The sequence below is a fragment of the Canis lupus genome, chromosome 16, assembly GCF_048164855.1.
Source record: "Canis lupus baileyi chromosome 16, mCanLup2.hap1, whole genome shotgun sequence".
In the NCBI taxonomy this organism is placed as follows: domain Eukaryota; kingdom Metazoa; phylum Chordata; class Mammalia; order Carnivora; family Canidae; genus Canis; species Canis lupus.
Window position 1 is genome coordinate 27380472 of NC_132853.1, and position 26767 is coordinate 27407238.

At 38.6% G+C, this 26767-nt stretch overlaps 2 protein-coding genes and 1 long non-coding RNA gene across 5 annotated transcripts in view; 2 read left to right on the forward strand and 1 right to left on the reverse strand.

Annotated features, from left to right (window-relative positions):
* The window catches only part of LOC140606417 (uncharacterized), a 29846-nt gene extending 4185 nt beyond the window's left edge, over positions 1-25661 (forward strand). Inside the window, exons 2-4 of the long non-coding RNA XR_012008731.1 lie at positions 3927-4068; positions 20594-20757; positions 24192-25661. This is a non-coding gene — a long non-coding RNA (uncharacterized lncRNA). The remainder of the gene's footprint in view (positions 1-3926; positions 4069-20593; positions 20758-24191) is intronic.
* On the reverse strand, positions 1237-26743 carry PRR11 (proline rich 11). 2 transcript variants are annotated; one of them, XM_072779773.1, is made up of 10 exons: positions 25951-26743; positions 15396-15540; positions 13411-13561; positions 13029-13151; positions 9359-9619; positions 7883-7981; positions 7419-7531; positions 6397-6456; positions 6214-6310; positions 1237-3680 (listed from the first exon to the last, which is right to left on the reverse strand). In XM_072779773.1, exons 2-10 carry the CDS (start codon positions 15521-15523, stop codon positions 3612-3614), a joined length of 1101 nt encoding a protein of 366 aa, XP_072635874.1. In that variant the 5' UTR covers positions 15524-15540; positions 25951-26743; the 3' UTR covers positions 1237-3611. The 2 variants fall into 2 exon arrangements, with proteins under 2 accessions (XP_072635874.1, XP_072635875.1); XM_072779774.1 differs by having other exon boundaries at positions 15396-15528; positions 25951-26742.
* The window catches only part of SKA2 (spindle and kinetochore associated complex subunit 2), a 35726-nt gene continuing 35427 nt past the window's right edge, over positions 26469-26767 (forward strand). Inside the window, exon 1 of one of the 2 annotated variants that reach the window (XM_072779778.1) lies at positions 26469-26624. In XM_072779778.1, coding sequence (XP_072635879.1) covers positions 26592-26624 — 33 coding nt within the window. In that variant the 5' untranslated portion in view covers positions 26469-26591. The remainder of the gene's footprint in view (positions 26625-26767) is intronic. The other variant, XM_072779779.1, reaches the window with a different exon arrangement.

Below are 26767 nucleotides of genomic sequence, written 5' to 3' on the forward strand. Positions count from 1 at the left end.
TTCTCTGCTTTATGTGTTCAGATCCTAGTTTTTTTTTGAAAATCCAACTTAAATGAGGAATTCTTGGGATGCCTAGGTGGCTCAGCAGTTGAGCGCCTGCCTTCAGCTCAGGTCGTAATCCCAGAATCCGAAATCCAGTCCCGTATTGGGCTCCCTGCAAGGAGCCTGCTTCTCCCTCTGCCCATGTCTCTGCCTCTCTCAGCCTGTGTCTCTCATGAATAAATAAATTAAATATTAAAAAAAATAAAATGAGAAATTCTACATGTTTATCAATATAAATTATATTGTGATCCTCACCATGTATACTATTTGATATGTTTATTTTTATTTTTAATTTTTTAAAAAGATTTTTTTATTTATTCATGAGAGACACAGAGAGAGGCAGAGACATAGGCAAAAGGAGAAGTAGGCTCCCTGTGGGAAGCCCAATGCAGGACTCGATCCTGGACACCAGGATCACGCCCTGAGCTGAAGGCAGATGCTCAACCCCTGAACCACCCAGGTGCCCCAATTTGCTATGTTTAGTATGTGACTTTGCCGATATAAAATCATCTTAACAATTCTTTGATTTATAAATCCAGGCAAAAAAGTGTATATTAACGATAAACATTGTACAGATTTCCCAAATAAAATGTTGAAAAATCAAATAGAAAAGACTCTCTTGAAGAAAACAGGAGCAACAAGAACTCTCATACTTTGTTGAAGGGACTACGGATTGGTATAACTACTTGGAAAACCAGTTTGACAGTTTCTAGAAAATAGTATCTAGAGTGTTCATAATGGCATGCATGATTTATAAAAGCCAAAAACTATAAACAACCCTAAGTTCCATTAACAATGGAATGAATGGTAACTATATTCATCCAATAAAAAGTAAGTGATCTGTGGCGCTACACAATAACATGGTTAAATCTTAAAAATAAATGTTGATTGAAAGAAGGCAGAAGTAAGGTATATAATATATGATTCTATTTATATAGGTCAAAAGCAAGCAAAATAAGCCATAGCATTTAGGGATGTATACTTAGAGAATAAAAGCAAGGAAATATTTACTATAACAAGCAAATCAGTAGTTACTCGTGTTAGATAGTTAGGGAGATAGGGCTTCTAAAGACATTTATAATGTCTCTTTCTTTCTTGGTGGTTACATAAGCATTTGCTTTATGATTTATTAATTTATGTATTATGTACTTTTCTGTGTTACGTTTCTAGAAAAAAATTAAATGAGGAAAAATCAAAGGTTTTTTATTGCTTTATTTAAAAACATAACCAGATGTACTTTGGTGTTTATATTGCCTGGTTGTTATTCAGTCTGAAAATAAACATTGGAAGTTTATAATTAACAACAGTTAAATGAAGCCATAACATTTACAGGATTCTCAAATGGGTACAGTATAAAACCTGTCATAAAAATTAGTAAAAGACACAAGATAAAAAACATTTTAATACTGGTACAATGGCAATAGCAGCTTTATAAATGTTTATATATAGGATTTCTAGAGCATTTTTTAATGAACTTTTCAATGATCAAATCATCAAATCATTTAAATTGAGACAATACATGGTGATTTATTAATATAATAAGCATTATAAATGTCCCATAAAACATTGTTACAAATACTAAAATGTTTTATTTTCAGTGATCATTCCCTTTATTCTTTTTTTTTTTTCTTCTTTATCCTTATATAATATAAATGTAGCTAGGAAGGTGTTTTTTTTTTTTTTTTTTAACTAGAAGCAGGTATGTTTCTTAACTTTATTACCTATAATTTGCATGCATAAATGTGTCTATAAATATAAATGTGGGTCTCATAAAACAAAACATGGTCCCCAGGTCTGCTTTCCAGTCTGCTCACTTTCCACAACACTCTATTTGGCATCTCAAAGCAATATGTATCTGTGGAGATATAGGCACTTCTGGGAAATTACTAAAATATCTTTTTTAGCTTATGCTAAAATGATGCTATTTCAAGGATGTCATCTGTGTAGCTGCTTCCTATCAGGCTAGGAAGTTCAGTGACAATCTGAAACACCTTATTTCCTATCTATGTGCATCTGTGATCCTTATTCTTGGAACTGCAGGGAATCAAAGCTAATACTGCACCTCCAGTTACAGGAACTCACCCTAATCAGAGTTCCCCTTCCTCTATGATACTTAACACATTAGTAATGGAGATCCTGACTGAAGCTATAATTGTGTCTACCACTAAGTAGACATGTCTGACAAGCTGGGAGTTCCCATAAATACTTGGCAACTTTGTAGAGGACTGACTGATAGGGTAACCAGCCAAAATATAGGATGTCCTGTTAAATTTGAATTTTAGATAAATAATTTTTTAGTATAAATATATAACTCCCATGCAATATTTGGGACATACTTATACTAAAAAAACCCTATCTGTTTTTTTTTTTATCTGTTGTTTAATAGGACATATTTATATTTAAAAGTTATTTGTTTTTTATCTGAAATTCAAATTTGATCGTCATATGTTTATAATTGCTAAATCTGGCAAGTCTGGACTGGCAGGAAAGAACAAAGAACAAAAATTCAGTGAGGTATGCATTATTACAGTGATTGAAGCTACAGGCTGTTGAGGATAGGAATTAGGTCTCATAGAGGATTTGCTATGGACTTCAGAATTATCTGAATACCTGGCAGACCACTGTGGGAATTCAAGCTTCATGTTGAGATTCTCATAAAATTCATAGTTAGCTGCACAAATGTGGACAGCAAATATCAAAGAAAAAAATATATCAGACTTCAGAGAGCCAGATATGACTACCTGGATATCATTTCTAGCTGCTAGACATGATACATTCTAATTTTTATGGTTAAATTGGATATTTTACTTCAAATCCATCTGGAAAATAATTGGGTTGGGATGGGGGAGGGTCTTATCTTTTAACTGTTTACAGTAAACAAATCAAATCTAGAGGACCATTTTTACTGATCAAATCTACAGTACTTTTTTTTTTTTGTAAGATTTCATTTATTTATTCATGATAGACATAGAGAGGCAGAGACATAGGCAGAGGGAGAAGCAGGCTATCTATGAGGAGCCCACTGAGGGACTTGATCCCCGCACCGGGGATCACGCCCTGAGCCAAAGGCAGATGCTCAACCGCTAAGTCACCCAGGCATCCCAAGTCTACAGTACTTAGTGAATGTATTAGCTTGACAGGCTGAAATACTTTTCTTTTTAATTACCTGAGAATATGCAAGAATGGAAATCAGGTTATTTTATTTTATTTTACTTTTAAGGAAATCAGGTTATTTTCTTAATATCTTAAGTGTACCTATTGAATACAAATTTGTTATCTAGTTAAATTTGAACAAGCTTTCGAACCTAAATTGGGTAATTCCAGGATAAACATCACTCTGGGGATTGCATTTTCCCATCTGTTTTCTTATTGATCATGCCAACTAAAAAATACCCAATACCCACTTTATATCACAGTATGTATGGGGGGTTGCAATACTTTAATTCTTCAAATGAAATTATATATATTAGCATAATTATTTATACATACCCTACTATATTAAAAAAGGGTTGGGGTGGTTTTATCTGTATATTTTATGGATCATCACATGGAGTCAGGCAAGCTTGGCATCAGTTTTGTTCATCAAAGCTACTTGTAGAAAGTGGCAGAGTTTGAGTTGGGCTTCTAGGGTGAGCCATCTATGAAAAAAAAAAAGGGTCCCAGTTATAATATGAATTATGTTCCTATGGCCAACACAGATCTCCTTCCTCACTAACAGAATCCATATTTTGTGTAGGGCAGTAATGCAGCCAGACCACTAAAAACCACTTTCCCAGTTTCTCTGATATAATCAGAAGTTCCTAGATAGTACCTGTTTTAAGAGATGAGGGGTAGCTTAGCTATGATATCCTTTTGCACTTTGCCTTTTTCCTTATCTTGCCTAGAATGTGGACACCAGGCTTTAGGAGGTGTAGGCATTCTTTACCAGGAAGATAAAAGCCACACATTAAGGATGAAAGAACACTGAGGACTTGATGAAGCTGCTATACCAGTTATGGCCTACCTACTTCCCAAGGGAATATGCAGGTAAGAAAAGTAAGCCCCTACTTGGTTAAGCCATGGTGGTCAGATTTTTATTACCTAATGCAAAACCAAATTTTGTTACCAAATGCAAAACCTAACTAATACAATTGTTTCAGACTTAAAGGAAAAAGGAAACCTAAGGGCTAAGTAGGAAGGGTCATTCTATGTCTAACGACAGTTTTTTTTTTTTTTTTAAATTTTTGTTTATTAATTCATGAAAGACACAGAGAAACTGGCAGAGACATAGGCAGAGGGAGAAGCAGGCTCCCCGCAGGGAGCCTGATGTGGGATTCGATCCCAATCCCGGGGGACTCCAGGATCACAACCTGAGCTGAAGGCGTGCAAAACTGCTGAGCCACCCAGGCTATCCTAACAACAGTTTTTAAAAAACTTCCTCAGGCAGCCCAGGTGGCGCAGCGGTTTTGCGCCACCTACAGCTCAGGGTGTGATCCTGGAGACCCTGGATCGAGTCCCACATCGGGCTCCTTGCATGGAGCCTGCTTCTCCCTCTGCCTGTGTCTCTGCCTCTCTTTTTCTCTGTGTGTCTCTCATGAATAAATAAATAAAATCTTAAAAAAATAAATAAATAAAAATAAAAAACTTCCTCCTACTAAGTGGATTTTGGCAAATACCTCATATGACAGAGATCTTTTCTGTGATTTTTGATGTTGTAGCTCAATATGTCTGCTTATTATTGATCATATTTTCATTTATTTCCATGTTACTCAACTCATTACAGTAATTATGGGGTAGGACAGGAACAAAAAAGAATCCCAGAGCTGAGCAAAGAAAGGAAGGGGCTTAGTCCTTTAGTGAGGCCTCGGCCTTCTGTCCTTGACCTTCATAATTTGTGATATGACCAAAGAATGTGATCTAGGGGTAGACTCCTACTGGATGTTCCAAAAGGAGGAAAGAGGAATGTGGCCATACTTCCAAAGAAGGTGGTATAATGTCCAGGAGGACCAAGTTGATTGGCAAGAGGGATACCAAGCTGTCTGTAAAAGGTACTGATTCTTAATGAGCAAACAAATGGAGGACCGTGTTGGGGTGGCAAAGTGTCAGCAGTGAAGTCTCTGGTGTGTCTCTACTGCCAGAGGGAGATGGAGAAGAGTCCAGGAGCCTTGCGTCCCAGCACTCTAGTAGGAGTGGCAGAAGGATCGCTACTCCCCACAGATTCAGTAATAGAGGTGAATAGGGAGATGATGACAGAGTTTGGAAGAAATCACATCAGGCCCCACTGATAAACAAGATTTTGGTGTATGGATCCTACATGCAGGTGACAAAGAAGAAAGCTGCCAGGACCTTTTCCTATCAAGTGTGCATGATCTGATCCCTACATCACAAGACCCTTGCATATGCTCTTTTTTTTTTTTTTTGCCTGGAGCTCTTTCTGCCCTGACAGCCATGGTGGGTCCACCCCCTTATCCCACAGGTATGCTTCCCAGTTAATGCCTATTCATTCTTCAAGTCTCACTTCATTACTTCCTAAGGGAATCCTTCCTAAATCACCCAGGCTAGATGAAGTTCCTCTGTGGGTTCCCACAGACTCTGTCCCTTTCCTTTATAGTACTTACCTCAGTGTAGAATACCAATATGTGATTATTTGACTAATGTCTATTTTTCCCACTAGGCTGAAAGCTCTATGACAATAAAGCTAGGTCTGTTTTTGCTTACCACCATATCCCTGGTACTCCAGCACAGTGCCTGGCATTTAGGAAATGCTTAATAAATACTTACTAAAGGAATTAATAAAACTAGACATTCATAGTTAGAGATGATAATGCTAGCTATGTCACAGAATTTTATAAAGCCTAAATATGAAAGTGTTTTATAAAGCATAAGGTACCATTTATTATAAGAGGGTGGCTTAGGCAGTTAAGCATCTGCCTTCAGCTCAGATCATGATCTCCAGGTCCTGGGATCAAGCCCTGGGTTAGACTCCCTGCTGAGCAGGGAGTCTGCTTCTCCCTCTCCCTTTCCTTCTGTCCCTCAACCTCCTTCTGTCCCTGCTTGTACACTCTCTCTAAAATAAGTAAGTAAGTAAATAAATAAATAAATAAATAAATAAAATCTTAAAAAAAAAAATCATCTAAATAAATGATTTTGAAGAAAAAGAACCTACCTCTCCCCTCCCCCTCCCAAGCTTACCTGAAACTTTCTTCTCAAGGCCCGGGTCATTACTGGAGTCAGCCCAGTTCCTGTTTCCATATTTTCTTTATTGGTGAGGGGGGTTCCACCTGGGCTCCTACAAAGGTATTGGCAATATCAGAAGCTGTGTTTTATGCCAACTTTTCAAATGGATTTAGAAAGCATAGAGATAAAGTGTATTACCTCTCTACATCAACTTTTCTAAGTAGTTTCCGCAGATCTATCTGGCTTTTACCAGGGGTACTGATGAAATAAAGATATAAAAGTTAGAACTTGCCAGATTTTATCATTTTTCCCCAAGCAAAGTAGTCATTTCTAAAGGCAATGCCCTTGAAATTAGTTCTATTTGTTACATTAAAAAATAGCAGCAGAGGGGTGCCTGGCTGGCTCAGTCAGTAGAGATATGACTCTTGATCTCAGGATCATGAGTTCAAGCCCCACTTTTGTGTGGAGCGTACTTAAAATTAAAAAAAAAAGCAGTAGATCCGGATAGGAGCATAAGGTGATATAATCATCCTAATAAGTAATACTTCTTGACTCAGTAATTATCCATATAAGAATTCATCTTATGCACAAAAACTCAGTATGCACATAGATGATGGACAAGGGTGTGCACTGAAGAGTTAGAAATAAAAGATCATAAACAACCTAAATGTCTCAAAACAGGAGTTTATGAAGTTTACGTGTAATGAACTGTATATACTGAAGAAGTCAAAATGATGCTTTACACTGATTTTTGATAAGATGGGGAAAGGTCTTGACACATTAAATTGGAAAAGCCTTAACTATGTATGTGTACAATATGATCATATACAGGTACACAAACATGTATACATGCACACACATGCTATACACACACAAATTTCATCAATTCCAAGATATGTTAGGTTTTAAAAAAAAAATTTTTTTTAATATTTTATTTTATTTATTCACGAGAAACACCGAGAGGAGGGACAGAGGGACAAGCAGACTCCCTGCTGAGTGAGGAGCCAGACATGGGGCTCAATCCCAGGACCCCAAGATCATGACCTGAGCCAAGTCAGATGCTTAACTGACTGTGCCACCCACGTGCCCCTGTTTTCTTTAAATTTTTCTGTGGATTTCCAGTTTTCTACAATGAGCATATATAACTTTCAAAGTTAGAGATAAGCAAAAAAAAAATTCTTTTAAGTAACAGTAGAGCATAATACGGTGCAGTCCCTTACATTAAGACATTTGTAACTCGAGTTGATAGCATTTTGGAGTTGGGCTTCAGGGTGACGCGCTGGAGGTCAGAGACAGTAACTAGTGGATTCCGTGCTTTTGGTGATGGCGCAAACTTTAATCACAAAATGAGAAAGTATCAAAAGACACACTTAAAAATATCACTCAAAATGTAAACATGCTGAAACAATGAGTATTTTAAAGTATAAGATATATCCACTACTCAAGTTTTATTCCAGAGCTTCAAAGTATGTCTCTACCTCTTTAGACTAATGGTTGGTGGATACAATTGCCTAATTAAATAATTTTGGGATCTACATATTTTGTTGAGGAGATCTAAAACTACACAAATAAAACATCAAATACTTCAGTATGGCTTCTGTACATAAGACTCATGCTTGTTTTCCAGGAAGGGACGACCAGGTTAAAAGCTGAAAGACCATGTGTAGGGTCGGTAACATCTTACCTTCTTCTTTTCGTCAAAACACTGTGTCTTCTTTAATTTCACAGTGAGTAGATCTTCAACTGTTATCTGCATGGGTCCATCTTTTTTTAATGATCCAGCCTTAAAATACATGGAGAGGTTAGAATTCAAATTGTAACCAGGATATCTAGTCAAATGCAAATCCAGATATAGTTTTTAAAGACTCACTTAAAAACTAACTCTTATTTACCCTGGGAACCTGTCAAATCCTTTTCATTTAACCAAGAATGATTCTGTTTTCAGTACCCATGGATGCTAATGCTATTGCAAAGTATTCATCAAAATGTAAGGCTTTGAAAGTAAATGTGAGATAGGCTAGTTCCCTGCAACTATGCATTTTCCTAAGGAGTCATTATAATAAGACAAAAGTTGAAGGAGTTCCTCAAATCAAGGTGAACTTTTGCTTCAATTAACCTAAAAATTGCCTCAGTTCCCGTACAACAAGAATGTATAGCCAGAGAAGTATGCATTATGGCAAACATAATAGATTCTGGAATTAATTCAGTCATTTTAAACCAAATGTATCTGGAGTGAAAATTCAGCAGATTTTTAAAGAGAGTCATGCTTACCTTAGTGATTCACAAACATTCTGATCTCCTTGGTAGATAAGGAATTAATAGAGAGTGGTCCTCTAGCTTAATGACATTATACTTTAGTATCCACCAACTCTTTTTTTCTTTTTTTTTTTTTTTAAAGATTTTATTTATTTATTCATGATTGACAGAGAGAGAGAGGCAGAGACATAGGCAGAGAGAGAAGCAGGCTCCCTGCAGGGAGCCCAATGTGGGACTCTGATCCTGGGACTCCAGGATCACATCCTGGGTCAAAGGCAGGAGCTCAACTGCTAAGCCACCCAGGCATCCCAACTCTTTTTATTTTGACTTTACTCACTAAGCCATCTTCTGTTCTTAATTTGGTTTCCCAGGGAGGCTTTTCTTTTGGTAAAAGATATACTGGGAAGCCATTAAGAATATTCCAATCTACTGGCTTTCATTCATTTATCCTTTTAAAAAATCACTTTTATTTCTTTTTTTAAAGTATTTTTAAAAAGATTTTATTTATTCATAGAGACACAGAGAGAGAGGCAGAGACACAGGCAGAGGTAGAAGCAGGCTCCATGCAGAGAGCCTGACGTGGGACTCGATCCACGGTCTCCAGGTTCACGCCCTGGGCTGCAGGCGGCGCTAAACCGCTGCGCCACAGGGCTGCCCATAAAAAAAAAAAAAAAAAAAAAAAAAAACAAAACAAAAAAAATCACTTTTATTTCTAAATCCAGTTTTTGTGAGTTCCTAAAAGCTTGAGTTTTAAAAACATAAAAATTGACATAATTAAGATATGGAATCAGAAAAAAATGCAGCTTTCCTCTCAAAGCCCTTAGCCTAGTCTTAAAAGGCCACCTTACTTTACTATGCCATTATACACTGACCAAAACACATCATTACTAGATTTTTTTCCTACCTGAAGTGCTTTAGTGTGATCGAATTTTCTGAGCAGCAAAGGTGCCCTAGGTAGTGGAGGTGGAGGCAGAGGAGGAGGTGGAGGGGGTGGAGGCGGAGGTGGAAGAGGAGGAAGATGGGTGGCTGACTGTGGCAGCGAGGGAGGAAGTACAGCTTGAGATTCTCCCGGGGTGGTCAGAACACAGGCAGGCACATTTGTAAGTTTACCACTTATGTGACACATTTGACCACAGCTTGGGCAGGAAGAATTTTCTAAGACAGCCTGTAAGAAAACATTACATTTAGCAAATGAATAACAGATTAATTTGGTTCTTGTGGCTCAGAGTCATCAAGATAATAGCTACCATGTATTGAATGCTTTCTCAGTATACAATGCATTTTATAATATTTTCTCATTTATCACAAGTTAGTTCATTCATTCATATATTTGTTTTGTGTGTGCAATATGCCAGCACTATAGGTACAATGTGAACCTTGTCTATTACATCAGTCTGGTAAGGAAGGCAGACAGACATTAAACACACACACATACACACACATGCAGAACAAAACAAAAAAATGCTTCAGTGAAAATGATAAAGTGTGCTGTGAGCATGAATAGTGAGAAAACTGGAGGGTGATATTTATTTATTTATTAAAGATTTTATTTGTTTATTTGAGAGAGAGAGAGAAAATGAGTGGTGGGGAGGGCAGCAGGAGAAAGAGAGAGAGAAGCAGATTCCTTGCTGAGCAGGGAGCCCGATGTGGGGCTTGTTCCCAGAATCTGGAGATCATGACCTAAGCTGAAGCCAGACTCTTAACTGCCTGAGCTGTCCAGATGCCCTGGGGAGTGATACTTAGCCATAATCTCAAAGATGAATTGCAACTGATCAGATCTCAAGAGAGAAAGGGAGATAAGGTATAGGGAAAGAAAGTTCCTGACAGAGGAAAAAAACTTAATGCAGCCAAGAATGTAGTAGTATATTCAAGTACTGATAAAAAGGAATAAGAAATGTTATGGGTTTAATTGTGTCCCCCCTCAAACCCTCCCCCACAATTCCTATAAAAAGAAGGAATTTGAACCTACAGGAGGAACATCAGGGATGTGTATGCACAGAGAAAAGACCGTTTGAGAACACAGTGAGAAGACAAGCCAAAGGAGATAGGCCTAAGAAGAAACTAATTCTGCCAACACCTTGATCTTAGTCTTCTAGTCTCTAGAACTGTGGGAAATAAATTTCTGTTATATAAACCATCCAGTCCATGCTACTTCATGATGGCAGCCCTAGGAAATGAAAAATAACCCTATGAAGTAAGGTAGTGTATTCGTTTCCTATGGCTGCAGTCTCGAATTATCACAAATTTGATGGTTTAAAACAATTGAAATTCATTTTTTCACAGTGCTGGAGGCTAGAAGTCTAAAATCACGTTGACAGTTACCTTCCAATGCTCTAACCCTTGCCTTTTCCTTTTTGATAGCTAGGGCATTCCTAGGTTTGAGGCTCCGTCACTCCAGTCTCTGCCTGTAGTTCCACTGCTCCTCTTTTCCTCTGTTCATGTTCTGCTCTGTATCTCTCTTTTTCTCTCTCTCTTTTTTTTTTAAAGATTATTTATGAGAGAGAGAATGTATGCATAAGCAGGGGGGAGGGGCAGAGGGAGAAGCAGACTGAGCAGGGAGCCCAATGGGGGACTCGATCCCAGGACCCTGGGATTGTTACCCAAGCCTAAGGCAGATGCTTAACCACTGAGTCATCCAGGCGCTCTGCTCTGTATCTCTTTTATTTTTTTATTTTATTTTATTTTATTTTATTTTATTTTATTTTATTTTATTTATGTATTTTATTTTTTTCTGCATTGTTTTTTTCTCATAGATCTGACATTTTTTTTTTTTAAGATTTTATTTATTCATAGAGACACAGAGAGAGAGGCAGAGACACAGGCAGAGGGAGAAGCAGGCTCCATACAGGAAGCCTGACTTGGGACTTGATCCCCGGTCTCCAGGATCACACCCCAGGCTACAGGTGGCGCTAAACCGCTGTGCCACCGAGGCTGCCCTATTTTTATTTTATTTTATTTTATTTTATTTATTTTATTTTATTTATTTTATTTTATTTATTTTATTTTTTATTATTCATGAGAGACACACAGAGAGAGGCAGAGACATAGGCAGAGAGAGAAGCAGGCTCCATGCAGGGAGCCCAATGTGGGACTCAATCCCAGGATTTCAGGATCACGCCCTGGCTAAAGGCAGGAGCTCAACTGCTGAGCCACCCAGGCATCCCTCTGTATCTCTTTTATAAGGACATTTGTCATTGGATTTAGGGTTCACCCAGATAATAGAGTATTATCTCCTCATCTTAAAATCCTTAACTTAAGGGGGGCCTGGCTGGCTCAGTTAGTAGAGTATACAATACTTGATCTTGGGGTAGTAAGTTTAAGCCCCATTTTGGGTGTAGAGATTACTTTAATAATAACATATTTTTAAAAATTTTTTATTTATTTATGATGGTCACACACACAGAGAGAGAGGCAGAGACACAGGCAGAGGGAGAAGCAGGCTCCATGCACCGGGAGCCCGACGTGGGATTCAATCCCGGGTCTCCAGGATCGTGCCCTGGGCCAAAGGCAGGCGCCAAACCGCTGCGCCACCCAGGGATCCCCACTTTAATAATAATATTAAATAATATTTACAGGTTCTAGGGATTAGGACTTGGAGATATCTTTTGGAGGCAACTGATTCAGCTCACCACAGATGGTATCATCCTCATTTTTAGATGTGGAAACTCAGACCTAACGAATTAGGTGATTTGCCTTTCTTCCCATCTAATTCACCTTGAGGTACAAATTCTGGGAAAAGGGTTGTAATACCAAAAGCTTCACTACAATGTTTATTTTTTGAGATTTATTTATTTATTAAAAGATTTTATTTATTTATTCATGAGAGACACAGAGAGAGAGGCAGAGACACAGGCAGAGGGAGAAGGAGGCTCCCTGGGAGAAGCCCAATGTGGGACTCGAAGCCAGATCCTGGGATCACACCCAGAGCTGAAGGCAGATGCTCACCTGCTGAGCCACCCAGGCATCCCGCTTATGGGAGTTTAGAAAGAGTTGATATTTATAGCTTTTTTCTCCCTCTATCAGGCCAAAAAAATAGAAATCATCTTGAGTATTTAAAAGAGGTGGAATGTAACGTAGGGAGTTGGTTACTTTAATGATGAAAGAGCTGAAAAGGACACAGGGGACATTGAAGGAGCCCAGAGATTAGCAACTGCAGAAAGCCATGAATACCTTGAGGCTGGAAGGAAAAGGGAAGAGCAGTAAACCAGATCTCTAGAGGTGGGTTAACTCAGAGAATCAAGAAAAATGGTAGATTTACTTGGAGGGAGCTGGAGTGAGGGAGACAACAACCATCCTGGAGAAATTGCTCAATGGAGAGAACAAAGAGGAAAAATACACTCCCTCCACACCCCTGACAGTCTCTCATCAGCAACTCCCATTAACCAAGTACAACCAGAACCAGGTGATATGGAGCTTGGGACATACAGCCTTCATGGGTTAGCCCCAGTACAGTACAGAGCAGAGCCTTGAAGCCAAAGGAACAGATCTGAGGGCAAACAGGCCCCAGACTAGCACTTGGCCTGTACCTCTCCTTCCCTAATTCTGGATTTCTTTTTTTATTTAACAATACTAACCTTCATTGTTTCTTGGAGCTTGTGTAATTCACTTTCCAAAATGCAAAACTGTTGTCTTAGATTGTGAAGTTCTCGGTGGCAGAAATGGGATGGAAAGATGGTATCTTTCAATACTTCTAAACTCTGAAATTCAAAAATAAACAAGCCTTAATTCTATAAGCAACACAATAAGGACAAGGAAAAAAGAGAGAAGAAAGTGATTTGATGTATGTTTTACAGAAGCAAAGGCATACATAACTCCATAATTTCTTCTTACCTGAGCTTAGCCTGAGTGTTCTGCTGACCTGAGCACACACACGTGAACATACATACCAAGTATGTAGATAAACCATATTGCTGAAAACAAGTATGTCAAACACATACCAGTATGTAAAACACATACCTGGGCCATACAGTTCTGGCACCACTTGTATATAGACCACACTCTATTTGTCCAAAGTTTTACTGTATCTTTGATATTGGGAAATCTGAAATTCCAGGATGATCTAAGCAAGCTTCTGCTAAGGGCTGTATCTGCTGAAAGAATAATCACTCTGTAGGAAAAACAAAACCAAACAAATAAAAAACTCCTGAGTTGGAATAATAGCCTGTATTTAAAAACAAGCTAGTTGTGGGGTGCCTGGGTTGCTCAGTTGGTTGAGCATCAACTCATGATCTCAGGGTCATGAGAATGAGTACTGAGTCAGGCTCCATGCTCGGCAGCAGTCTGCTTTGGATTCTTTTTCTCCCTCTGCCCCTCTCCTCGCTCTGTCTCTCTCTCAAATAAATAAATCTTAAAAAAAAAAAAAAAAAACAAGCTAGTTTTATAGTATGACTCAGGAGCAGAGACTACATAATGCCAAATTCTTCATTAAATTCTAGAGTTCCGTGATGTACTTATGCAACAGTTTATTTTTTTTAGAGTAAGTAAATTGGAATATAAAGAGGCATCAGGGATTCAGTAATGAACAAAATACAGAAAAACCCTGCCCTCATTGAACTTACATGTCTTGGGAGAAAGGTAAAAGTAAGCAAATAAGTAACATATATGGATTGTTAGATAGTGAATAAATACTATGAGGAAAAGGATACAGCAGGAAAGAAATGTTGGGTGGAGGTGAAATTTTAGGTAGAGTAGCTAGGGAAGTCTCACTGAGAAGGCAACTTTTGAGAAAAGAAACCGAAACAAAGTAAAGAAGCTAGCAATACAGGGATGCCTGGCTGGCTCAGTCAGTAGAACATGTGACTCTTGATCAACAGTCATGAATTCAAGCCCCTGGTTGGGTGTGGAACCTACTTAAAAAAAAAAAAGATAAAAAGTGAAGAAGCCAGCAATACAAATATCTGGGAGAAGAGCATTTCAGGCAACAGTAATAGTAAGTGCAAAGGCCCTGAGATAGCAGCTTGTCTGAAGTGTCTAGGGAATAGCAAGGGGGCCAGGATGATTAGGGTGGAGAAACTGAAGGATAGAGGATTATGAGATAATGTCAAGTCAGACTGTGGGGTTGTACAAAGGATTTTAATTTTGACTCTGAGAGAGGATGCCATGGAGAGTTTTTATTTATTTTTATATAATCTCTTCACCCAACATGGAGTTCAAACTCACGACCCTGAGATCAAGAGTCACACACTCTTCCAGCTGAGCCAGTCAGGTACCCTAGAAAAGACATTGGAAAGTTTTAAACAGAGGGGCAATATGACATGATTTTTAGCTGGCTCACTCTGACTATTGCACTGAAATACACTGCAGAGGTTGGCAAAAGCAGAAGAAGGAAGACCAGTCAGGGGCCATTTCCAATATTCAAGACAGAGAAGCATTAAGGATAATATCATGGTTAATGCTTTTTGAGGCCCTGTTTATTTTAAATTTTTTTTCTGTAAAGAGAGCTATAATTACAAAAAGTATAAAGTATGTCATCGTGAACCAGTATCCTAGGGTTCCTATAACTTAGAGTCTCTTTCAGTAACTTGTTTAAACCTGCATCCCAGAGAATAACTGACCAAACTTACCAAAACTAAAACTGAAATTCCAATCCTATGCCCTTCTTTCATCACTTAGTTCCCAGATTTATACAATTAAATTGACTAGGGAAGGAGAAAATAATTACTGTGCATCTCCAGTACAATTTCTTGTGATTTTTACTTCATTTAAACTCTTGAACTATGGTCACTACATAAAATTTAGAATGCCCAGTCAAAATTTAATTTCTGATGAAGGATGAATAATTTTTAGTATATTATAAATGTTACAATTAAAAAAATGTTCATTTTTTAAATCTGAAATTTAAATTTAATTGGGCATTCTGTATTTTTATTTGCGAAATCTGGTAACCCTATCCTTAATGGATCAGATTTTCAATATTTTGTCTTTCCACACTTTCACCTTACCTTTCTGGTGAGGGTGGTGGAGGAGGAGGTATAATTAGCTTGGGCTGAGAGTTAGAGGCTTCTTTTTTTTTGAATAATCTTTTTGCTTTGGCTTTTAGCTTTCTTCTCCGTTGCTTGAACTTGGGCATGATTTCTGTAGAAAAAACTTTTTTTTACATTTTTATTTTAGAATAATATGTACATATAGAAAATGCAAAAATCTTAACTATACAGTTCAATGAATCATCACAAAGTGAGCACACCCTTATACCTACTGCTTTGGTTAGGAAATAGGTTGCTGCCAGCATCCCAGAAGTACCCTTAAGTAAAGAAAAATTTAAACCCAGATTTTTATTTATTTATTTATTTATTTAATGATAGTCACACACAGAGTGAGAAAGAGAGAGGCAGAGGGAGAAGCAGGCTCCATGCACCGGGAGCCCGACGTGGGATTCGATCCGGGGTCTCCAGGATCGCGCCCTGGGCCAAAGGCAGGCGCTAACCCGCTGCGCCACCCAGGGATCCCTAAACCCAGATTTATTTTTTATTTTTATTTTTATTATTTTTTTAAAGATTTATTTATTTATTCATGACAGACATAGAGAAAGAGAGAGAGGCAGAGACGCAGGCAGAGGGAGAAGCAGGCTCCATGCCGGGAGCCTGACGTGGGACTCGATCCCAGGACTCCATAATTGCGCCCTGGGCCAAAGGCAGGCGCCAAACTGCTGCGCCACCCAGTGATTCCCCCTAAACCCAGATTTAAAGTATCTTTAGAGAGACTTGCTTTGGCATTACATTATCTCTAATTTTGTTTTGCTTTTTGTCTTGCTTTTCTTCATTAAGTCAAGTGTATTTCCCTTTTTTCTAACAGAAAAAATGGCTATAGTTGGGTTATGGTTAGTTATTAAAAGAAATTAAAAAAAAAAAGAATTTTTTTTTCAGTAACATTTACTGGGCACCCACTGTGATAGGTGGAGTCGGTAGTGGAAGAAACAAATTTAACCACTAAATGTCCATTTGCTTTTAGGCAATTTCAAATACATTTTCTCAGTGAATCCTCACCACCTTGCAAGATTTTATCCCTGAAGAAGAGGATTTTTATTTCCATTTTTACATAAGCATAAACTGGGACATAGAAAGAGTATGGTTTGCCCAATGTAATTCAGTAAATAAATAAGTCTTCAAAGACCAGTTCTTTCTAACACTCTGTGGTGCAACAGTTAATTAAATAGGTGATATACAAGGTAATAACAGTTACCCCAAATCTAAGACATGGATGTTTCAAAACATTAGTTTTAAAGCTTTTAAAAACCCTGTCTAGTGTATTTAGAGTTTAGTGTAGATCTTTTTCTGAAGAAAATTAAGTCAGAGCTAGTTTGATATACAGAAGGGCTTTGCTGGTCTCAGCTGTTGCTACCTGAGCAACAAAGATGTTATTCAAGTAGCAGAACTAAAAATGGTCTCAAGGGCTGGGCCTCCTTCACTTCAAACTTTGATTTGAATAGGAACAATTGGCCTTTAAAATTCACACTCATTCCATTTTTGTTCACCCAGTAACCTTTCAATACTTGGTATGCAGCTCTATGCTTGCTCAGCTCTCAGATGGTACTGGCTGAAGAACCTCCTTTTACTCACTGTGGTTGTAAAAATTCAGAAGTGCCTGTGGTTCCAAGACTTTTGGTCTTGCAGAGGGCACCCCTAATGGCAATGGGTGACAGTGCATATATTAACAGCCCTTCTAGAAGGAGAGGTTCTTGATAGCATCTTATTGAACTGATGCCAAGTCTCAAACTAACAATGTTTTTCTTAATTGTTCTTAGAGACTTGGAGCAGACTTCACTTTTATTATATCACTTGTCTTTCCTGATGAAATAATGAAAGAAGGCTAAGCAGGGATTATTAAATACAAAGGATGTCTAAAGGATTGATTTTTTTTTTTTTTTTTTTTTAAACAAACTTAACACAAAACAATAATACTCTTGGGAAGCCTGGGTGGCTCAGTGGTTGAGCGCCTCCCTTCCACCCAGGGTGAGATCCTGGAGTCCTGGGGATCTAGTCCTACACATCAGGCTCCCTGCATGGAGTCTGCTTCTCTCTCTGCTTGTGTCTCCGCCTCTCTCTGTGTCTCTCATGAATAAATAAATAAAATCTTAAAAAAAAAAAAAAGACATTTCTTTAAAAAAAAACTCTGAATGAAGATGTTTAGGAAAACCTCAGAGGAAGACAGCAATCCTGTCATTGCCTAAAACATGATTAAACCTCACCACATCCATGCCAATGACTTTCTCTGGAGAAATATCATTAAGAACCTCTATCCAGGGTCCAGAGTTCACTGGCTGAAATCCCTAGAATTTGAGACTTCCATGGTAACCTCCTTTTCCTTGTCTTCCATCTGCCCCTCTGCAGCCCTCCCCACTTCTGTTCCCTCTTTCCCTTTTGATATCTTTTGTTAGACATCAAACTGACACAGAGAACTGGCCTCCTGCTTTTTTCTTTATATTCACCAACCCTTCAGTTATAAAAATAGATTTTAGAAAAGAGCTGGACATTCCAGTTTAAACTTGGTAGATTGGCTATACTTTTGTCTCTACTCCAATGGTGTATTGGGGTTGGCACTTGGTAGTTTGGCTATACCTTTGTCTCTACTCCAATGGTGTATTGGGGTTGGCACCAACTGTTACATTTTCAGGAAGTCTGTGAGTTAAGTTGTTAAACACATCCACCATTAAATTATGTAAACTTATAATTAGATAATTTATATTTAAAATGGTAATAAATATGATACAAAACTCATCACTTCCTAATTATTTTACTATTATCTATGCTCTTGAGGTTATCTTATTGTATCTATATAGTGAAAATGCTATAAAATGCTCATTTTTTTCCAATTCCACATTCAGTGACTTCACATTAAAAACTTGAAATTGTCTATGATGGGAGTATTTACACCTTGGATATTACAACACACTACAAATCAGAGCTTGATTCATTACATTGTTGATTGTTGAGTGACTGATAAAAAAAATGTTAATGATGCAGATTAAAAAGCATATTTTGGGTGGCCCAGTCAGTTAAGCATCAGCCTTCGGCTCAGGTCTTGATCCTAGGGTACTGGGATCAATCCCCAAGACCTGCTCCCTGCTAAGGAGGGAGTATGCTTCTCCCTCTCCCTCTGCCCCTCCCCCTTGCTTGTGCACAGGATCTCTCTCAAACAAATAAATAAAATCTTTTAAAAAAGTATCTTGTTTGTAGTTGTTACATTGTGAAAGCATAAAAAAATTGAGAACTATTCCAGTATTTTTTTTTTAAGATTTATTTATTTACTCATGAGAGACACAGAGAGAGAGGGGCAGAGACATAGGTAGAGGGAGCAGTCTCCTCACAGGGAGTCCGATGTGGGATTCCATCCCAGCTTCTGAGCTGAAGGCAGACGCTCAATCACTGAGCCACCCAGGTGTCCCACTATTCCAGTATTTGAAAACAATTGTTTTATTCACCAAAGAAGTTGCTTATTCTTACATAACTGAAGTTCCAATAAAAATCTTTATTGGAATTTTTCACTTTATCTTATTCCATAGAGTAAATGAAAAGATCAACTGACATTCCTATTAGAACTATACTTATTTATAAATTGGAACCATAGCAGGGCATCTGGGTGGTTCAGTCGATTAAGCGTCCAATTCTTGGTTTCAGCTTAGGTCATTATCTCTGGGTTCTGAGATCAAGCCCCAAGTGGGTTCCATGCCCAGCTCTGAGTTTGCTTGAGATTCTCTCCCTTTTTCTCTGCTCCTCCCCTTACTTGCTCTCTTTCTTTAAAATAAATAAATAGAATCTTAGAAAAAAAAAAAAATGGAACCGTAGCTTGGCTACAGATATGAGAAGTCTGTAAAAATCAACAATAGTACTCTTTAAGAATCAACTGTTTATGAAATTTATAAGAAAGAACATTATAGGAGTGCCTGGCTGGCTCAGTCGGTAGAGCATGTGATGCTTGATCTCAGGATTGTGAGTTCAAATCCCACGTTGGGTATAGAACTTACTTAATAAAAAAGAACAGTATAGGGGATCCCTGGGTGGTTCAGTGGTTTAGCTCCTGCCTTTGGCCCAAGGCGTGATCCTGGAGTCCCAGGATCGAGTCCCCGTCAGGCTCCCTGCATGGAACCTGCTTCTCCCTCTCCCTGTGTCTCTGCCGCCCCCCCATCGCACCCCCCCCACCACCCCGTGTCTCTCATGAATAAAGTCTTAAAAAAAAAACAGTATATATTTTATTATTGTTTATAATAAATGTATCATTACTAGATAGCAGTTAATTTATAATAAAATTATGCATATATATCTACTAAACATTTATTAGCACATATTAGTCCAATCCCTTCTGGAACATCACAAAAAAAGACAGTCAACAGTGTGATAGGCACTGAGGGGGGCACTTGGTGGGATGAGCACTGGGTGTTATGTTATATGTTGGCAAATTGAACTCCAATTTAAAAAAATAAAAATCTTAAAAAAAAAAAAAGACAGTCAAGGAGTGGTGAGTATATTTTTCTTTATTTTTAAAACAGTTTTACTTTTTTTTTTGTTAAGATTTTATTTATTTATTCATGAGAGACACACAGAGAGAGAGAGGCAGAGACACATGCAGAGGGAGAAGCAGGCTCCATGCAGGGAGCCCGACTTGGGACTCGATTCCGGGTCTCCAGGATCCCGGGCCGAAGGCGGCGCTAAACCGCCGAGCCACCCGGGCTGCCCAGTTTTTACTTTTTTTTTTTTTAAGATTTTATTTATTTATTTATTCATGAAAGACTGAGAGACAGAGAGAGCCAGAAACAAAGGCAGAGGGAGAAGCAGGCTCCATGCACCGGGAGCCTGATGTGGGATTCGATACCGGGTCTCCAGGATCGCGCCCTGGGCCAAAGGCAGGCGCTAAACCGCTGCGCCACCCAGGGATCCCCAGTTTTTACTTTTTTTAAAGTAATCTCTACACCCAAGTTGGGCCTGAATTTATAACCCCAAGATCAAGTGTCATACACTCTACTGACTGAGCCAGCCAGGTGTCCCAAGGAGTGGTGAATATAGCATAATGTATAGAGTTGTTGAATCACTATGTAGTATACCTGAAGCTAAGGTAACTTTGTGTGTCAGCTCCACTTCAATTAAATTTAAAAAGGTGGGGGTGCCTGTGTGGCTCAGTTGGTTAAGTATCTAACTCTTAACCCCAGGTTCAATTCAAGCCCTGCACTGGACTCCTTGCTGAACATGGAGCCTACAAAAGAAGGAAGGAAGAAAGAAAGAAAGAGAGAAAGAAGTAAAGGAAGGAAGGAAGGAAAAAAAGGAAGAAAGAAGAAAGGAAGGAAGAAGGGAAGGCAGAAAGAAGGAAAGAAAGGTAGGTCAGTAAAGGAATAAAAAAATCATAAACCCATAAAACAAAGAACGGGAGTAGACATAGGAGATGATGAATTTAGAATAAGTTATGGAAAATGGAACGTGGATGAGTAGTAAATGACTTGGCAGAGAAGAAGAAAGCAGAGGTTTGACTGCCTATAGGCAATCAACTGGAAGCAAGACAATTTTTAGAATCTTAAGATTCTGGACTTGAAAGCACTTAGTACCTTTCAAAGTTTGGGGTGGGGTAAAAATAGGATTAATTAAATCTTATTTTAAGATTTTATTTATTTATTCATGAGACACACACACACACAGAGGCAGAGACACAGGCAGAGGGAGAAGCAGGCTCCATGCAGGGAGCCCGAGGCGGGACTCAATCTCAGGTCTCCAGCATCGCCCTGGACTGAAGGCGGTGCTAAACCGCTGAGCCACCCGGGCTGCCCCTAATTAAATCGTTATAAGGATTAGATAGGCCTCTTGAGTCTGTCTTCCAGTCCTTAGCCAGGCAGCTCCTGGCAATCATGTCTTCTCCAGTAAAGATGGATAAGTCAAACCATAGAGGTGCTGAATTGTAGGCCATCAGGCATAGCAATAGCAGGGTCATATTTGTATCATCATTCGGAAGATAGGGGATGATCCTGAACTGAAAAGTAAGACTTCTCAATCCCTTTCCTCAGCTCAGTCCCAGAACACAGGCCACCAATTATATATATATATATTTTTTTCTTTATATATATATATTTATATATATATTTTTCTTTATATATATATATATATAAACTCTGGTATATATTATTAGCTAGAAAAACAGAATACTGTCATTCTGAAACTGGGCCTTCTCTTTCTATCCCTTTCCTGGACATGCCCATGCATTCGAATTTCTAAAGAGTCCTACACACAAGTTGATGTATGTCATTTTGGAGATTATTTTTCAATGAAAAAAAAGAACTAAATCATATTTTTTCATTTCTCTTCTCTCCGTGTGTAAATGTGTGTGTGTGTCCTTGACTCTGGGTCATTGTTACTCTACTAAACTTCTAATTAAATACAGTAATTGGCACAGGCAGAGAATTGATAGAACATGTCAAATCTATAAGGGTAAAAAGGTGCAACCTGAGATAATTCTTAGATTAGTGTTCCACTCAACAAGCTAAAGTCTGTTTTATTATCACTGTTGGGTTTTATTTTAAGATTTTATTTATTTATTCATGAGAGACACAGAGAGAGAGAGAGGCAGAAACACAGGCAGAGGGAGAAGCAGGCTCCATGCAGGGAGCCTGACGCGGGACTTGGTCCTGGGTCTCCAGCATCAGGCTGAAGGCAGTGCTAAACCGCTGAGCCACCCGGGCTGCCCTATTATCACTGTTTTATTAAAATCATTAAATATTACACAGAGGATGATTCTCTGAAAGGATATATAGCAGTCTTCCTCAAGGTTAAAACACATATCCTTGTCCCCTTTCCGTAAGAGTAATGAGACATACACATTCTTTTTGCTGGGCTAGGTGGGATTCCTACTATTAGCACTAGATAGAAGCTCTTTTTTTCATGTTTTCTTTTTTTAATTTAAAGATTAATTAATTTATTTGAAAAAGAGAGAGAGAGAGAAGGCACGAGAGGGGTCAGGGCAGAAGGAGAGAATATCCAAGCAGACTCCAGCTGAGCACTGAGCCAGATGCGGGGCTCCATCCCATAAGCCATGAGATCAGAACCTGAATCAAATACAAGAGTCAATGCTCAACCAACTGAGCCACGTAGGTGCCCCTTTTCTTTCATGATTACTCAAAGCATTTTTCCTTTTTTTTTAATTGAAAAGTACTTTTCCTTCCTTTGTACCTGCCTTGTTTTGAAAGGAATTTAAAGCCAATTAAAAACGATCTGTACTACCACACCCAAAAAAAGGTAGGTGAGGAAATTAGGATACTCCATTATAGAATATAAAATATATATTATATATATTCCACTTATATATATATATATTCATATACATGAATTAGAAATATTTATCTGATTAATTCACCCTATCTCTTCTCACCATCCCTCCCCTTTCTCTCCTAAATTCAGTTGCCTTTGCCATCTTTCCCCCTTTTTAGTTTTGCTATAGTCTATTTATCCCATTGTTTTTTGTTTTTTTTTTAAAGATTTATTTATTTATTCATGAGAGACAGAGAAAGAGAGAGGCAGAGACATAGGCAGAGGGAGAAGCAGGCTCCCTGCAGAGAGCCTGATGTGGGAACTCAATCTGGGGATCAGACCCTGAACCACCCAGGCGTCCCAATTTTTAAAAATTTCAAACTTTGAGAAAATTTATATTAGTATAATTAACACTCATATATCAGCATCTGAAACAAATGTAGCATTGTGTGCCAACTATACTTCAAGAAAAAACAAATAGGGGGCCTGGTGGCTCAGTGATTGAGCATCTGCCTTTGGCTCAGGTTGTGATCGCAGAGTCCTAGGATTGAGTCCCGCATCAGGCTCCTCCCAGGGAGGAGTGTATATGTATTATACACTATATGTTATCTGTATAAGTATATGTAATATATAAACTAATATTTTATATAATTTTATATATTATACATATATTATATATTACACACGCATACACACCCCTGAATAGAAAGACAGCAATTGATGAATCTAGGTAAATAATAGGAGTATCAGTTACACTATTTTTGTAAATTTTCACAAAGTTTGAAATTCTTCAGAATAAAAAAATATGATAGATATACATGCATTTATATATATAACATACATATATACACATACATGATAATAGTTTTTAGTTTTTGTCTGAGCAGAGTTAGTTGCAGACATCATACTTCACGTCTAGATACTTAAGTTTCCTAAGATGGATATGGACATGGACATTCTCCTACAAAGCCACAATCACAGTCAGGAAATTTAACCTTGATATTGTCTAATAAGCAGTCCATAATTACCTCAATAATCTCAATAATATCTTTTACAGCTACTCCCTTTCCCTTTCCACACAGCATTTAACTGTTGTGTCTTTTTGTTCTCCTTTAATTCACAACAGTTCCCTAGTCTCTTCATGTAAGTATCTGCCTTCCTTCCTATTTATATTTTTGAAAACTCCAGACCAGTTGTTTTGGAAAATGTTCCTTAGTTTGTGTTTTTCTGAATATTCCTCTAATGATCCTCTTGCCTTCAGTCTTTCTCCTTGCCAGTCATTTTCTACACAGCTGTTAGTTAAAAAAAAGAAAAAGATCCTGATATTCCCTTGCTTAATAATATTTGAAGATTCCTTTTTATGCCCTGGATAAACTAAATTCCTTACCATACATTTCATAGATTGTCACAATTTAGTCTGATGGCTCTTTGCAGTTTCATCCTTTCTAGCGATTGCGGTTTATACTTGAGATATACCAAACACCAAATTAATTATTTCTTTCTCTTTCTGTCTTTCAGATTTTATTTATTTCTTTGACAGAGAGAGCACAAGCAGAGAGGGAGAAGCCAGCTCCCTGCTGAGCAGGGAGCCCAATGTGGAGCTTGATATACCCCAGCCAAAGGCAGACACCTACCTGGCTAAGCCACCCAGGCGCCCCCACCAAAAACATTCTCTTGTATAGTTATCTATCAGCCTTTCCCTCTGCTTGGGGTATCCTCGTTCAGGTCAACTTATATAGCTCCAAGATGCTGTTACTTTTTCTCACAGGTATTTGTTGAGGGCTGATCATCCACCATGATAGGTAGAGGTGATAGGTTTTGGAATACAATTCTAAACAAGGCCAACATAGTCTCTGTTCTTATGGAATTTATACTGGTTGAAAATGTCATTCCTTTTGTGCCTCTATAGCACTTTATACATACTCTAATTATAACATTTATTGCATTGCATTGCAATTTTTTGCATGTTTGTCACCCAGCTGGACTGGGGGCTTTTCAAGATTAGGCCTCTATAGCACTTTATACATACTCTAATTATAACATTTATTGCATTGCATTGCAATTTTTTTTGCATGTTTGTCACCCAGCTGGACTGGGGGCTTTTCAAGATTAGGATAAATTTTATTCATCTTTGTTTCCTTGGGGCCAAGAGTGTAGCAGGCACTAAATAAATTTCTTTCAATAAATTAATGAAAAAATCATTCTTGCTAAGTGTTAGCTAGCAAGTGGTCTCCTAAGGAATATGCTTTACTACAAGTACATTTTGGAAAAATCTCTTAGTGAGGGAGGTTTTTAGTTCTTCAAATCATACTGCACCTTCACATGGTTAAAGGATGGCTCCAAAACTATGTCCTCTAGGAAAATGCAATAAATAATAGAGTAATAATAATTACAGTCTTCTGCAGGAGTTGGCACTGCTGCTTCTATTAAAACTCCTCTCTGTGATAAAAGTGCTTTTGGTCAGGGAATATTTTCAAAACCGTGACAGCAATGAAAATGACAATTGCATTTCATTACCCTCTTGTAAAACACATTTTTATGTAGGTTTCTTACACTTTCCCATAAACAGCTTCCAGTCAATTAATCAATTTCCATTACTAGTTCAATTCATTACTCTTGAACATTCATAGACTATTTCTGGAAATTGATTATATTTGCTTTTGTTCTACGCTGTGCAACATTGCTTTTTTAGTTCCTGTCTTATTCTCTAAATAGATTGCAGCTCCCTAAAACGTAGTCCAGCACAGTATTAGGCATAAGTAAACAGGGCACACTATTTGACACTCTTGTAAAACGTCAGCCGATATTAAAAGCATATCAAGGAATATAATAATATTGCATGTCAAGAAACGTATATTCGCAAACTTTAGCGTGCATAAGAATTATGGGGGTGGGGGCTCTTGTTAAAATTTATATTATGATTCAGTGGGTCTGGGTGGAGCCCGATAATTTGCATCGTTAATAAGTGCCCAAGTGATGCAGATGCTGCTGGTCCCCGGACAACGCCGAATAGCAAAGATAAAAAGGAATGTGCAAAAGAAGTTAGATGCTTCACTCCAGAACATATTTTGCAGAGTGTTAATTAAATACAAGTATGGTTAGGGTGGAGGCAGGCCGAGCACTTCTTACCCAACCTCAAGCCTCCTCTTCCCAATTCTATCTTGCCGAGTCCAGCCAAAGCCCCCACCTCCGTTAAATGTTAAGAACACAAGCAGCAACAGGCCGAGCTACTGAAGATGCGAGTCCAGATAACAAAGGGAGATCTCCCTGCACTTACAAGTCTAAGAGCCCGGGATTAGATGGAGTCCGGGTAGTGGCCTCTCCTTCGCCGTAAAGAAAGATTCAAAATTAAAACCTTATCACGGAGGGACCAATGGTAGCAGACGTCTCTCCACGATTCGCTCTCTGGGTAGAGTAGGGGCACAGCCTGGTTTGTGATTGGCTAAGAGGTCACCGGGCACTGGCCAATGAAAGCTGAGGCGCTTCTTGTATGAATAAGTGGAAGGCGGGAGCGAAGGGGAGGGGAAGTAGGAGACCTAAGAAGGTGTGTCACGTCCCCTATGCTGCCTGTGGAAGCTTCTGTGTCATTGGTTGGCTCTTCTTCCGGTTGTACCAATCGGAAGCTCTTCTCTGCGGAGCCCTAACTATGAAATTGAAAGTGGAGATGAGGGTGCAGCCAATGGAAAAGAAAAAGTATACAGCAGCCAATCCTCCTGCAGCGTTTTGTGTCTCTGCCCAACTGGAGAAGGTGTTTCATGTGGAGGGGCGTTACCCAGTCGCCAATGGGCGGGCGCCAGTGAAGCAGAGGAACCAATGAGTGCGAGACGTTGAGTGACAGCTGTCCAATAGGGACCCTCAGTGCTAGTACGGTTTGCGGCTTAAGCACCGCCGCGGTCTGAGGAATGTCAACTATTCAACATGGAGGCGGAGGTCGATAAGCTGGAACTGATGGTGAGTGGAAAGTGAAGGAGATCTACTGGGTAGTTTATTTCTCCCGATGGCCTCCAAGGTGGGAGGCAATTTTGCGTCGCCGGAAACCGTGGGCTGCAGAAGCTGGACCATATTCAAGTTCTTTCCTCCTGTATCAAAGGGAG